This window comes from Aegilops tauschii, chromosome 4 (genome assembly GCF_002575655.3).
Source record: "Aegilops tauschii subsp. strangulata cultivar AL8/78 chromosome 4, Aet v6.0, whole genome shotgun sequence".
In the NCBI taxonomy this organism is placed as follows: domain Eukaryota; kingdom Viridiplantae; phylum Streptophyta; class Magnoliopsida; order Poales; family Poaceae; genus Aegilops; species Aegilops tauschii.
Genome location: NC_053038.3, coordinates 487,128,798 through 487,144,071, shown reverse-complemented (window position 1 = coordinate 487,144,071; position 15,274 = coordinate 487,128,798). Strand labels below are relative to the sequence as shown.

General features: G+C 49.2%; 1 protein-coding gene across 3 annotated transcripts; it reads left to right on the top strand.

Annotated features, from left to right (window-relative positions):
* The first annotated feature begins 948 nt into the window (after positions 1 to 948).
* LOC109769885 (silicon efflux transporter LSI2) lies at positions 949 to 13,274 on the top strand. Of its 3 annotated transcripts, none has more exons than XM_073497093.1 (3): positions 949 to 1,325; positions 11,065 to 12,733; positions 12,842 to 13,274. In XM_073497093.1, exons 2-3 carry the CDS (start codon positions 11,290 to 11,292, stop codon positions 13,108 to 13,110), a joined length of 1,713 nt encoding a protein of 570 aa, XP_073353194.1. In that variant the 5' UTR covers positions 949 to 1,325; positions 11,065 to 11,289; the 3' UTR covers positions 13,111 to 13,274. The 3 variants fall into 3 exon arrangements, with proteins under 3 accessions (XP_073353194.1, XP_073353195.1, XP_020184173.1); XM_073497094.1 differs by lacking the exon at positions 949 to 1,325 and adding an exon at positions 10,316 to 10,566; XM_020328584.4 differs by lacking the exon at positions 949 to 1,325 and adding an exon at positions 10,316 to 10,566 and having other exon boundaries at positions 10,822 to 12,733.
* Positions 13,275 to 15,274: the final 2,000 nt, after the last annotated feature.

The following is a 15,274-nucleotide window of genomic DNA, read 5'->3' as shown; positions in this document are numbered from 1 at the left end:
TCCACCATAACAAACATGCCCCAAACGAAGTAGACGGGAGGAGAGTAGTCAGCTCATATTTGGCAAGATTCTCTCGTGGGCACTGAAAGTCTAATGAGACAGATGACTAGAGATCGAAAACCTTACTATTTTTATTACTGACAGGCTAACCATCGAAGCCTGCCCTATATGTGCATAATGTGCCTAACAATCAGGACCGGACCGGACAGATGATGAGATCGGTTTTGGTTGGAGGATCGCCGTCGCAGGGGCTCTCTTCTTCTTCCGCCCGCCGTACGACGTCATTCGCACGTCAATCAGTCGGTCGCGCGAGTCCGGCCCCGTCCTGCTGGATATGATATGATATGCATCGATGGATCCTTTGCACGCATGCCGCCTTTCTAAGCTATATTCATCCCTTGGTCCGTTCAAGCATATGGAAACGTACATTTGTTAAGGCGGCATTGATTTTGGTGATGCAACCTGTAGCCCTCTCCTCTCCCGGTTTGTCAATCAGGCATCTAATCCATCGCATCATCCATCAGGATCGTTTATTTGCTCGGTCAGCGAGTGGCTAGGCTTCATCTCGATCGATCGGTCTCCACCAGACATGCAGTTAGTACAAGTAATCATGCAGTTAGGTAAAGTGTGCCTGCTTAGGGCTTAATGGATCTCATGGACTTCTTTACCATACACACACATGTCTGGCCGTCTGGCCTCTGGGTCTCTCTCTCTCTCACACAAGACGGATCGGATGGATGGATATGACGGGTGGATGCGGACGGAGATTGAGAGCGACGAGGCAACAGTCTTCCGGGGGGATCGAAAGGGATCGGGTTCAGACTGGCTAGGAGGGAGGGATATGCATGCAGGCACCTTTTTTGCTGCGCCGTCGCCGTCGCCATTACAGGCCGGTGGCCGTACCCCGCAGCTCCGTCGATGTAGGTAGCCATAGCTTAGCTTCGCAACGGTTGGGTTGGTCTCAAAGTCCCACGTCGGCCCCGCTTATTTATACCTCCCCGGCTGGCAGGCGTCTGATTCACTTCACCATCCAAAGCATCCGGCCCGGCCGCCCCCGCCCTCATATATACGCAGCTGAGCTGAACTGAGCGCCGCTGAGCTCCCCGCCCGCGCGCGCGCATTGCACGGCTTGATCTATCCTCCGCCGCCCCCGGCCGCCCGACCACACCGACTTGGCAGAAGCAGTCCAGCCAGGCCGGGGATCGATCTCTCGTGTATCTTTGGGGCTGGGACGGAAGGCGGCCCGGCCAAGAGGTCGAGGAGCCACCGTGCCGGAGCGAGCTGCCACCGGCCGCGTGAGGCGTCGTCGATCGACCAGGCATTTCGTAAGTTTCCCTGCATGCGCCGTCCTCTGGTTTCTTTGTTTCGCTGCTTGCTTTGCTCGAGTTTCCGTCTTGGTGACACCGATCGTCGCCCATTTCCTTCGTTGTATCTGATTTTTTTTTTTTTTTGCGGGGGTTGTATGTGATGTGGTTATATGGTCTGATATAATTGTCCGGCAAGACGAGCGATGCGCTGCTAATACTCGCTCCGAGCGTTATATAGCACCGCGAGGCAACAAGAACGTGGATAGCCACTGGACTGGTGTGGACTGGCCTAGAAGGATTGTGGCGTGGCCTGGGCCAGCCCAAAATAGGCCCGTGAGGGGATGTATGCTAACCTGAGAATTGACCGAAATCACTAATTAAGAAGTACTCGTTGCAAATAACACTCCACTTTCTCAGGTCGCGACAAGTGGCGCACATGCAGCGCGCCATTTGTCGCAACCTGGGAGTTTTCCCTTTTTTCGTAGATCTGTTTATTCAAAACGTTTTATCTTTTAAACCGTGCGTCCAAATCTCGAACCGTTTTCACCATTGGATTCCTCGCGTGGAGATCTTCAAAACTAAATCCCATGTTGATAGGTTTTGACGAACTTTTTTTTACGAAAAAAACCGGACGAAAAAAACTGGGCGAAAAAACCAAAACCGGGAGCACGGTTTTTTCCCTTTCAGAAAGAGGCACGCCCATGCCTCTCGCGAAATCGCACTCGTACCTCTCGTGGAATCAAAACCGTGACTCTCGTGGAAGGAAAAAAAAACAGAAAACACGTTTTTTTCCGTTTCCAAGAGGCACGGCCGTGACTCTCGCGAAAGCACAACCGTGCCTCTCGCGGAAGCAAAACCGTGACTCTCGCGAAAGAAAGAAAAAAACATAAAACGCGTTTTGTTTTTCCGTTTCCGAGAAGCACGGCCGTGACTCCCGCGAAAGCACAACCGTGCCTCTCGCGGAAGCAAAACCGTGACTCTCGCGAAAGAAAAAAAACAGAAAACCGGTATTTTTTTCCCTTTATGAGAGGCACGGCCGTGACTCTCGCGAAAGCACAACGTGCCTCTTGCGGAAGCAAAACCGTGACTCTCGCGAAAGAAAAAAAACAGAAAACGCGTATTTTTTCCCTTTATGAGAGGCACGGCCGTGACTCTCGCGAAAGCACAACCGTGCCTCTTGCGGAAGCAAAATCGTGACTCTCGCGAAAGAAAAAAAACAGAAAACGAGTTTTGTTTTTCCCTTTCCGAGAGGCACGACCGTGACTCTCGCGAAAGCACAACCGTGCCTCTCGCGGAAGCAAAACCGTGACTCTCGCGAAAGAAAAAAAAATAGAAAACGCGTTTTTTTCGTTTCCGAAAGGAACGGCCGTGACTCTCGCTAAAGCACAACCGTGCCTCTCGCGGAAAAAACCGTGACTTTCGCGAAAGGGGAAAAAAAAGGAAACGCGTTTTCTTCGCGTAAAAAAAATTTTGAATTTTTTTTCCTGGTCGAAAAGCTAAGGAAAACCGGCGAAAAACCAAAACGTCGAAAAAACCGTTTAAAAAACCAAAAACGCGTGCGTAAAAATTAAAAAAAAAAACAAAATCCGGAGGGAGCATCCAGAGTGCGACACGTGGGGAATGGCTGAGAGCGCGCCAAGTGGCGCTGATCGTTGCGAGGCTCCCGAAGGAGCGCTCGTTAACTAGGTGCTCCCGAGAATTGACCCACCCTGCTCACGAAGAGCAAATTTAAATACGTGGCTGTATCTAAAAAAGTAATTACGTGGCTTGTCTAGAAAAAATAAGTAGGTACATAACAGCATCTTCAACAGACGCGCGGTAGGGTGCCGCGCTAAAAATAAATTGCAGCGCCGAAATAGCGTTTTAGCGCTCGCGAGAGGGTGGTTGCTTTTTCAAGCGCTGCAAAATTTAGCGCGCTGCAGTTTTCCCAGCACACTGGAGCCGGCGTACCAAATATAGGCGCGTGATGCAGTTTTTCCCAGTGCGCTGAATCTTGTTTACCACGCGCGGGATTACAGCGCGGCTGCTGAAGCGCTACTTTCGATCGCGCGCGCTATATTGCTGTTTTATTTAGCGCGCGGCTTATTTAGCGCATCTGTTGAAGATGCTCTAATCAGCAAAAAATACATGGCATGACGAGCACAAACATAATCAGCTAGCCATCTAGAATGAGACGGGTCTTTGACTCTTTGGTATATTGTCAATAATTTGATTCCTTTCGCTGGCGAACCACAGGAATGCGAGACATACTTCCTCTGCAAAACGGGTCCGGCTCTCCTGCTGGGAACACTGCACCGTGTATTGTGCAGGGCCAACCAACGGGTGACACGCGTCTGGATAGGCCCACTTCTTAAAATCATTTCCTTTTTCTTATCTTCTCTCCCACGGACTCTTTGAGCAGCCATTAGTGCCTCTGTGAGAGGATTCCCTATGAGCTCTGTGAGCTCGTATGTCGCGTCAGGCAGTGTCCATGGCCGGCAGATATAGCCGTCGGCGTTGCCCTTGCCCGTGATTCCCGTGGACGAAAAGTAACACAGGTGCGTCGCCTGGGTAGGGACGGACGATGCCATGTACCAGTCCATGGATAGCCCGCGCACCGCCGCGGCCGTCGCTGGTGCCACGCTGTGCTTCCCATCCCGACATCCTCTTTATTCGAGACACATCCATCGACGTTCGCTGGCTTCGCCCAAGGCGTCCTCCTCCCTGTGGATTCGACCTAACCACCACAGGCTCGCTCGCTGGCCTCGCCCGAGGTGTACGCGGCCAAGGTTGCGCTAGACGTGGGCAACTGGTTGGATCTTTGGAGGCCTTCTTCACCGGCGTGCAGGTCGCTGGACCTGAACGGGAAGCGAATGAGTGTGACATGGCAGCCGGCCGGCCGGCCGGCCGGATTCTTTTTTTTTACCGGGCATTACCCCTTTGCATTACTGCAACATAACGGAAATACAGCAGTCCAAAGAAAGAAGAAAAGAGAAAGCGAGTCCAAAGCATCGCCGGGAAACCCATTGTGAGCACTCGCCATCGAGATTACTCACCGTGGGGCGAAAACCCAACGACACCAAATCTCAGTAGCTAGAATCCAGGGCCTACCGCCCCAAAAGAACACATGAAAGTTATAAGGCTCACAACAACTGAGCAACAAAAGATCAGGCATGCGCAGGGGGGAAGCAACTCAACATCTAGCTAAACCACGGACTCGCATCTTCAGCAGATCAGCGGGCTGGTTCTTCGTGGTTCGCCGCACAGATTCTCATCATCATCGACGCGTTCTCCTTCAGCATCTTTGCCCCGTCCCTCATGGTAGCCGCGTCATCTTGCTTCAGCAGTCCTGCCCAGTAGCACATTAGAGCACAGGTAGAAAAAATACATTCAAAAGGATTTTTAAGCGGTTTGAACTCGAAGGTAGCTCTATTGCGACAAGACCAGATTGCCCAACACACAGCAGCAATCCCCGTTGTATAAAACTTCTCCCCACCAGGGAAATATGTAAAGCACCACACATAGGCTTGCCAAATGTTATCAGGGCACAGAGCAGTGCCAAATATGCATGCCACTGTCCTCCAGGTCACCCTAGCGACCGGGCAAGTGAAGAACAAGTGTTGTGCAGTCTCTCGCCCACCACAGAAAGAACATTTGGGGTTTCCTTTCCACCCTTGATGTTTCATCACATCTCTAGTCAGGACAACATCCTGAAACAATTGCCACAAGAAGATTTGAATTTTTAGAGGTATCCTGGCACTCTAGATCCATCTGTAGTCGCACCCAGCAATATTCCTTTCTAGGAAAGAGTACACAGATTTAGTGGTGAATGAGGATTTCCCTCCCAGACCCCATTTAATCACATCAGTGGCCTCTGATACACAGGCTTCTCTTGCCAAGTTACCCACAGTTATGCATTGTTCACTGAGTTCATTATTCAGTCTCCTTCTAAAGAAGGAGGAGGGATTAGCATTTAAGCACTTATTAATTATGCACTCAGGATAATTGCATATAGAGAATAAACGAGGGAATTGTTCAGCCAGAGGGATATTGTCCCCAATGGGGTCAATCCATAGCCTAGCAATGTCCCCTGATTGTATAATCACTCTCCTTCCTGCCATATAAAGGTATTTCACCTTCATAATGGCCTTCCAGCATGGCGAGTCATTGCTCTTCATTTTAATGTCAGCCACTATAGCTCTACTAAAGTATTTAGCACTTTGCGATGGACGCGGTTGTTGACAGCCATGGCCAGGGCGATACGCAATGGACACTACGACTGGTTGGTGCTCATAGAGCTAAGAGGAATTCTCTCATGAAGGCACTAATGGCTTCTCATAGAGTCCGTGGGAAGAGGAGATAGGAAAAAGGAAATGATTTTAAGAAGTGGGTCCTATCTATCCATGTGTCACTCATTGGTTGGCCCTGCACAATATAGCGTGTAGGGTTCCCAGCAGGAGAGCCGGACCCTGCAAAACAGGAGGGTCGACCGTCGACGTGGCTGTATCTTGCACCATCAGGAACCAACCAGCCAGCCAAAACACACGGCGAAAATAAACAATCAAAATTCGTGTGAAGCACGAGACGTTGGTCATTGTCCGTTTCGCGCTCAATCCGCGGCGTTTTAAAGAAATGGATATCGTCGGCCACCTGTCCTGCCCAGAAGCATGACAGGTTGACAGGCAGACGCCAATCCCCGAAAGAAATTGACAAAATAATATGTTCGACTTTTCTTCCGGCTTGGCATGTTCTCTGAAGCTGATAGCACTTTTTACGGCGAGCAGTTGGCCTTTCCGGCGCAAAGCGACGGCGAGCAAAGATCCAGCGTGATCTTGTCCTGCCACACACAACACAGAACACGCACGCACGGGTGCAAAAGTCGAGCTTCTTTTCCTTGTGTCTTCGCAATCGGACGGCTGGATACGGTTGCGTGGAGGGGATCAGACGGCGGCTGGCCGGCCGGCGTGAAGACGCGTGCACACGCACACGACGGCCGCAAGGGAGATGTTATTTGTTGGTGGGTTGTCCAGCTCGTACGTGCGGTGCCGTCATGCCCACGCACCCGATTGCTCATCAGAGCTCAGAGATAGATTTATTTAACAGAGGATTTTTGCTCCCCGCAAAAAGGAAAAGAAAAGCGTGTTTTTGCTCTGTCTCTGAGTGCTTGCTGCTGTTACTTGTTCTCCTATAATTCAGAGCAAATCGCTGCGACATGACTTGAAAACGAATCATATCACGAGACCAAAAAAGAATCACGACACTGTAATAACGTTTAACTTTCTAATAATAGCTAATACGAATCTCTTTGCTTGCAACTAGGCAAGGAAGACGCCGACACGTGGCTGGTTTGCCCTTTTTCTGCTAAAAAGGAGCTCACCACGATAATTTTATTCATCGAACACTGTTTTTAGATGGTAAGAATGTATTCTGATAAGACATAATTTGTCCAGAATTTCCACTGCCGACCTAGTTTAAATCATTATTATTGGGTGGTGGGACCCTTAGCATAACATCCACGAATGCCATCGTGGTTTCAACTGTAATTCAACCCGGACTAAGCAACTTGGCCTGGAGTCGCCACCTCGATGAGAAAAAAATAATGCTTTCAAAAAGTTCCTTATTTCTCATGAGTCTGATCTTGGGTCCAAAGAGATTTCAATTGTGTTTCTTTGGGCTAAATTTCTCGCCGAAGTGCTTTAAAAGGTTTACAGACACAAATGGATTCACAAATTTCAATGGGCTTGAGCAAACCTCATTGAATCTATAATAAACATGTGCAAAGCAACACAAATCTTTCTGGATTTATGAAACCACAGTGAAACTCATTAAAACCCTTCATTTAGCATCTATGAACACATCCTGCAAAAAAGAAATATCTATGAACACATTGCCGGTTCCAAAAATGTTAAGAAAAATGTTTCATTACTCAGAAACACGGGGGCGGAGGGAGTGGAATTCAAATGCCAGCAACATGCCAATAGGTGTTCTTGAAAGATCTCTTGAAGACGATAAATATGGTTACAATTACCGCAAAAAAAAGAAAAATATGGTTACAAAAACTTAAATGCCCAGGTTAATTGTTGTGATCTTTTTTTTTGCAGGGTAATTGGTGTGATTTGTAGTCTTCTTCAACAATACGTAAACTTGTAGGTGTAAAATGTCTTTAGCAACTGCTAGTGTAAAAAACGCTCTTATATTACGAAACGGAGAGAGTACTACCGTTTGTATAAACGGGCGGTAAAGGAAAGGCTTGCACATGGAAGCGCTTGTGGGCACAAAAAGTTTATTTATTTTTGGAAAATCTTGTGGGAACCAGAGTTCCCCACGTTGGGTGGCACTTTTGTCAAATCTCGCATGCAGTGGGCCCGGACATCACTTCCCGCATGCCAAAAGCTCTCCCACTGCCAAGCTTTGTGCTCTTCGTAGTCCGTTTAGCTGCACTTTCCTCCGATGCTAGCATTAGCAACAGATTACTCGATCATCATTGGTCGGCAATTTTTTAAAGGTAAATCATTGGTCGGCAATTGGTTAGCACGACGAGTTCATGACATCTGAGCTCAGCACTCCGTGGATGTGGATCAAACCACATCCGAGGCAGTGCTGCTGGTACAGTGTGCGCGCGTGGATCTAAGGACCGCACCGCACATGTCGTGACAAGACAAGAAATGGTGGGCTCTCGAGCAGCCCATAACCCATGGAATGAACACTGTAGCGTCCCAATCTCATCTCCATTTTTTTTTTCCTTTTGGAACTGGCACTGCAGTGACCGCTGAGCAGCCAATAGTACCCATGACTGAAACCTCTTGTGATTATTATCGCAACAACAAGAGACGGATGCCTTTTCTTTTCTTTTCTTTTCGTTTCGGCATGGTTGGATGGGCCAAGAACGGACGGTCGAGATGGCAAATCAGCGGGCAACGGACGCGTTTTCGCGTCTTTTTCGTGAGCGCATACATACGCTCGTTTCCCTGCTCCCCAAGTTCAAGAAGTTTCTTGGATGCGAAGAAACGGCACCATCAGGGAATCGCTAGGCCCATCAGCTGGCCCGCCACGCACGCACGTCCCACGCGCAAATGTTAAATGATCAAATCCATCCAAGGGCAAGGGATCACGGCTCCTTCGTGGCTGGCTACCTGGCTGCCCGGCGAATCACATGCGTTAGCCCGATTGACATGCGGAATTGCTACGACCACCCTTTTGAGCAACCCTTTATGTGTGTAGCAGGAGTGTCTGGATCAAACAAGTCCTCACGCCAGCTTAGTTCTTTTTTTTTCTTCGAAAAAACTTCCAATCTATTCATCGACGGTCAAGGTAGTACAAAGAACACCTGAAGTAAAAATAAATAAATCCAGGTCCCTAAACCACATAGCGACGACTACAAGCACTGGAGCGAGTCGAAGGCGCGCCGCCGTCTTCGCCCCTACCTCATCGGAGCCAGGTCTTCAAGCCATGCTTAGATTTTCCGAAATGATACAATAACTAACATAAGAAACAAATAAGGTTACAGACTGTTTTTCAAATATATATATAGGGGGGTACGATTGGGTAGATGATTCTATCACTACACAAAAATACAGATAAAATCATAATGGATACTATTATTATTTAGTAAAAATATGTGAACTTATATGTATTCTAGAACACAAAATATGTTGAGTTATTCAACTACCCATTTTTTACTGAACCGTCCTAGACTCTTTTGTGTTCTTTTGATTCTTCCATGTTGCCCTCGTGGTACCACCACGGTAAACTTAGTCTGGATAGTTTGTATATATAATAAAAGTACTTCAAATTGTCTGAGGTTTTACTTTGAAAAAGGCTAACTTCATCCTGAAATTACCATTATAAATATGTGATTTGGTGATCACCGTGGCGCACGCGTTGTCGACTTTGCTTTGTCATGCTAAAAGCCAAAATGAATCGTGTCGAGCCAGGTGTGGTCTTAGTTTCTTTATTTCCTTCATTTTCACACAAAAACAAAAACCTCTTGTGCAACCCAAGTAATTGGCAAAACTTCTTCTTTTTTGTGGTGATAAGGGTAGGTTTTGTAGTTTTCGTTTTCTAGCATTCACAAAAGGAACAACCCTATCGTGCAACTTTTAGGGAATCAAATAATAAAAGTCAGAGTAAGTTTATATGTGTTCACGTTCGTTGATTCTTTTGTGTTGCCCTCGTGGCACCACCGTGACAAACTTAGGCTCGATAGCTCTTATATAATGCTTCAATACATCCGAGGTTTTTTTGCTTTGAAAAGGCTAACTTCATCATGAAATTACCACTATAAATATGTGATTTGGTGGTCGTCGTGCCACACGTGTAGTCAGCTTTGCTTTGTCACGCTAAGAGCCAAAATGAATCGTGTCGAGTCAGGGGTGGTCTTAGTTTCTTTATTTCCTTCATTTTCTTATATAAACAAACCTCTTATGCAACCCTGAAGAAACCGACAAAACCCTTTTTTTTTGTTCATACGAGTAGATTTTGGGTTTTTTTTTTACTTCCTATCAGAGACAAAATGAACAACCTACCCAACAACTTTCAAGGAATGAACCAAATATATAACAAAAGTCGGACTGAGTTTAATATAATTTGCAGAAAAAAACATAATTGAAAACATATTTCACTTTTTCCTTGGAACGGACTAAATTTAGTTGTAACCCGCAAATAAAAAGGACTGAATTTAGTTGTAAAGTGTTGAAGGAACAATCTGATAAACTAATCCACTTTTAGTATATACTCCCTTCGTCCGAAAATACTTGTCATGGAAATGAATAAAATTGGATGTATCTAGAACTAAGATACGTCTAGATACATCTATTTCTCCGACACGTATTTTCCGGACGGAGGGAGTATAATTTTACAACTTTTAAACACGAAAATATTTTCATGTTTGGATGTACCGGTGACGTCGTACCGAAACACGTGGCACATGGCTGCTGGTGACTCAAACATGGAGGCACCACCCGGTGTGTACATAACAGAGTGTTGATCCTAGGAGGACCCTCACCGTCGTCGGCGTGTGGGACCCGACCGGGGTCACCTCATCCACGAAAGCTGACCGCCGCTCTCCTCCCCTCCCATGGTGGCCGCCGCCCCTTTATTTATAGCTGGCCCCTCTTCGCTTTATTCTCGCCTCCACTCGATCCAACATACACACCACCTCCACCTTTCCACTCCACCGCTCCTCCTCCTCCTCCTCCTCCTCCTCGCTCTCGCCACAACAGACCAGAGCAGAGAGCACTGCACTGTGGACTATCCATCCACGCCCCTACTCCAGTCCGAGGTCAGCAATCAGTCAGTCCCCAACCCAAAGTTCAATTTCTTAGATTTCTCTCTCAAGCAAATCTATCTAGAACGCAAGATCTCCAGTCCTGCGTGCGTGTTCTTGGCACCACCTCACGGACGGATCCGTGCCGGCCCCAATCCATTTGGAATTTCGGTCCCGAGCATGTGTAGAACAGAGCTTGAGATCTACTCCAGTACGTACTAGTTTGGATGTGTAGGGTTGTTGATCTTGTCTCGCTTGGATTGTTTGCAGGACACAACGTGAGTAGGCGCGGTGGTGCTCTGCTTCTGCTTGCTTGATTGTTGATATGCATTCCATATGCGCTGTGCCTGTCCCCGGTTTTCGCTAATCCGACCGTTTTTGTGTTTCCCGGCCAACAAAACCAAACTCATTTCGTCCACAAAAGGATCTTTGCTTTCCTTTTTTCTGCTAATTGATCCTGCCTTCATTAGCTCCCGGATTTAAAACTCTTCTTTTGTTGCTCGGATTTTGCAGGATATTCTTGGAATTTAGCTGCGCGTGCATGGAGAGATTGCTGTCGCTGCTGCCGATCGATCGATCACTCCTCCGATTAACCTAGTCTGACTTGGCCTGCTGCGGATTTCTTACTGTTCTTTCCCCTCTCCTAGCTGCTCCAGGTTCTTGATCTTCTTCCAAGAGCAGAGTAGCTTGTACGTAGTAGAATTCTGTGTGGGCTAGACAAGAGAAGAGAATTCGAACATGGTGCTGGCGCACACGTCCAAGGTGGTGCTGGGATGCGTGGCGTTCGGCATCTTCTGGGTGCTGGCCGTCTTCCCCAGCGTGCCCTTCATGCCCGTCGGCCGCACCGCCGGCTCCCTGCTGGGCGCCATGCTCATGGTGCTCTTCCGGGTCATCTCCCCCGAGGACGCGTACGCGGCCATCGACCTCCCCATCATCGGCCTCCTCTTCGGCACCATGGTCGTCTCCATCTTCCTGGAGCGCGCCGACATGTTCAAGTACCTCGGCAACCTGCTCCAGTGGAAGAGCCGCGGCCCCAAGGACCTGCTCTTCCGCGTCTGCATCGTCTCCGCCATCGCCTCCGCGCTCTTCACCAACGACACCTGCTGCGTCGTCCTCACCGAGTTCATCCTCAAGGTCGCGCGCCAGAACAACCTCCCGCCCCAGCCCTTCCTCCTCGCGCTCGCCACCAGCTCCAACATCGGCTCCGCCGCCACGCCCATCGGCAACCCGCAGAACCTCGTCATCGCCGTCGAGAGCGGCATCTCCTTCGGCCAGTTCCTCCTCGGCGTCTTCCCCGCCATGATCGTCGGCGTGCTCACCAACGCCGCCATCCTCCTCTGCTACTTCTGGAGGTACCTCAACGTCGAGCCGGCCGACCAGGAGCGCGGCGGCGTTGTCTCCACGGGGCCCGAGGTCGTCGGCGACGACGAGGTCACCTCGCACCGCTTCACGCCCGCCAGGATGTCGCACGTCTCCTCGATCAACCCGGACGACTTCGACTGCGTCAGCGAGCCCATCATCCGGAGCGCCAGCGTCAACGGCGACCACCTGCGCAGCAGGAGCGTCAACTCCAACGCCAACGCCGCCGACGCCGACATGCAGTTCTCCATCAGGTCCCTCCGCTCCTCCAGCATGTCGCACGAGATGGTGGAGGTCTCCACGCTCCCCGTCCTCATCGACGGCGCCTCCTCCAGGAAGTTCACCAGGACCGCCAGCCAGCAGAGGAGCGTCATCATCGAGGACGCGCCGCCGTCGTCGCCCACAGACGACGAGGCCGCCGCCAACCAGAACGGCGACAAGGACAAGGGGGAGCTGCCCGAGGTCGTGGAGAAGAGGTGGAAGGTGCTGGTGTGGAAGACGGCCGTGTACCTCATCACCCTCGGCATGCTCATCGCCCTCCTCATGGGCCTCAACATGTCCTGGACCGCCATCACCGCCGCTCTCGTCCTCCTCGCGCTCGATTTCACCGACGCACAGGCCTGCCTCGAGAAGGTTTCCTACTCGCTGCTCATCTTCTTCTGCGGCATGTTCATCACGGTGGACGGGTTCAACAAGACCGGCATACCCAACACGATGTGGGAGCTGGTGGAGCCCTACTCGCGGATCGACAGCGCCAGAGGCGTCGCGCTCCTCGGACTCGTCATCCTCATCCTCTCCAACGTCGCATCCAATGTTCCAACAGGTAACATTAACAATGCTTCTCAACTTTGGTTCACGTACGTACTCCTGGCAACTGCAAACTGCAGTTTTCTGAACAATAGAGCATATCTGACCTTTGGTGGTGATTCAGTTCTGCTGCTGGGGACGAGGGTGGCCGCGTCGGCTGCCGCAATCTCGCCGGCGTCGGAGAGGAAGGCGTGGCTGATACTGGCCTACGTGAGCACGGTGGCCGGGAACCTGACGCTGCTGGGGTCGGCGGCGAACCTGATCGTGTGCGAGCAGGCCAGGCGCGCGCAGTTCTTCGGCTACAACCTCTCCTTCTGGAGCCACCTCCGGTTCGGGGTACCGTCCACCATCGTCGTCACCGCCATCGGCCTCCTCATCGTCAGCAGCTACTGAATTGAACCAAGCAAGAAACTGAACATAGTAGTACTACCGTGCAAGGAGCATAGCGAAATCCTTTCTTCTTCTTCAATAATGGAGACTACTCATGTAAAATCGATAGGCTTGTCATGTAACCCGATTGTGCTTTGTGTATCGCCAGTAATTTCAGTGTTGTCATCCTCTGTTGTCGCTAAAGCAGACGGCCGGCCAGTACGGGTGGCAGACCAAGCAGTAACCCTGCGTTTTTCAGATTTCTCAACTTGGAGTTGCAGATAGGTTCTTGTTGATCTAAGAAGTTACTTATATTGTAATCTGATTTCATTTTTGGTGTTTCAGAGTGAATCAACGTGGCCTGTAATCGTGCCGTACTTGCATAGTTTTTGTTTTATAACAGCATATACATTTGCGTAGTTTGTTCACTACACATCTAAAAAATGGATGTATTGGTCTAGCAAAAACTCACTACAGAAGTCTGCTGCTGCTGTGTAGAGTAAGATAATAGTGCTGGTAGTGCTGAAGTTGGAAAACAGATTGATCAGGGGGATGCTGCTGCTAGTAATGTGGGTCCTAAATTCATTGGTGCCATCTGCTTCAATTGTGGCCAACCTGGCCACTTTGTTGGCATAATGTGCCAACTTCCTAAAGTCTGCTTCATTTGCAAAACCCCTAGTCACCATATGGATTTTTTCCAAACATGGTATAAGCCAATGCCACTGCTCAGTACTGGGGTAGTGCTAACAGTGGACCAGGCTTCTTCCATGTTGAGGTAGAAGACAAGAATTAAAGTGACTGGTAGAACTTGGGCAAGGTAGGCACTTTTTTTTTTACTTTACGAAACGGTGGCAAAACATTTGCCTCACCTATTAATTAAGAAGAGAATAAAATTTGTTACAATCGACCCGGAACAACCACATGGATTATTACTCTCGCGACATAAGTGACCCAAGATTTTTCACCCCGGCGGTGAACCAAAGATTTGCCTCCATCATGATGATGTTGAGCAAAATGGTTGGTGGCACGCTTTTGTTGCGGAAGACCCACGTGTTTCTTTCGTTCCATATGGTCCATGACACAAGCATGGTAAGCAAAGCCATGGCCTTCCTCTGTGTGGTGCCCGCGCCGGCACAAACTTTCCACCACTTTTTTACGGAGCCTTCCTAGTGCCAAGAAATGACGTCGAAGTTCTCAAGTCGTAGTTTCTTTTTGACCAAGCCCCAAAGCCTCAAAGTGAAACGATACTTGAAAAAGAGGTGCATGGCGTCGCACTCTTGCACTCTCTTGCCCACAATTTGTCCACCCCCGCTTGTTGAACCTATCGGCGGTCCAAATACAATCTTGAATAGCCAACCATGTGAAGAACTTAACCTTTGGCGGCGCCCAAGCCTTCCACACCATTTGGTCTAAAGAGGAGAAGGTCATGCCCAGGAATTGCGCCTTGTAGGCGAAGGCCGCCGAGTAGAGCTCATTTGTCGATGTTTCCACACAATGCCATCGTCGGCACTCTCATCAAGATGTGTGTCATGCACCAAACTCCAAAGAGTGAAGAACTACTGGATGTGCTCAATGGATGCAACGGTAGGAGGTTAGACGTGTGAAGTGGGTCGAAGAGGGAGATGACTTTCATGACGTCGTGCTTGACGATATCCCAACACCTCTTAAAAAGTAATGAACAGGAGCTGCGGAAATGCTTTGTCGACATGTGAAAAACTAACAGGCCTTGGCAGATTAGACCTTATGATAAAAGGAAATTCCTTGCTAGATTCCCCTTCAATAAGAAGATTCATGAACCGGTGGAATGTCCTTCAATAAGAAGATGAGCGGATACGGATTACATGGTGCCGATTAATGGTCAGAATTCGGACAAGTTCCTACATGGCTACATCGCCATTGATAGAAGTTATTTTTTCTTCTCGACTGCACGGGCAATAACCAACTGAGCTGTGGCCCGTTGCAGTCGTCGTCCATTTCCACGGCGACGCGCTACGCCGCTAGCTTCTTCACCATTGCACGCTCTTTGTTTCTAGGCAACCATCTGGTTTCGAAGATGATTTGCGTCTATCCCTATGAACTCCACCACCTCTGTGAAAAACAGACATCATCGTACGTACGCTGGGCTGGGAGAATGATGCCATCATGGGCGACGGACCTGTGGCCACTGTGGACCGAGTGGTTTAGCTGT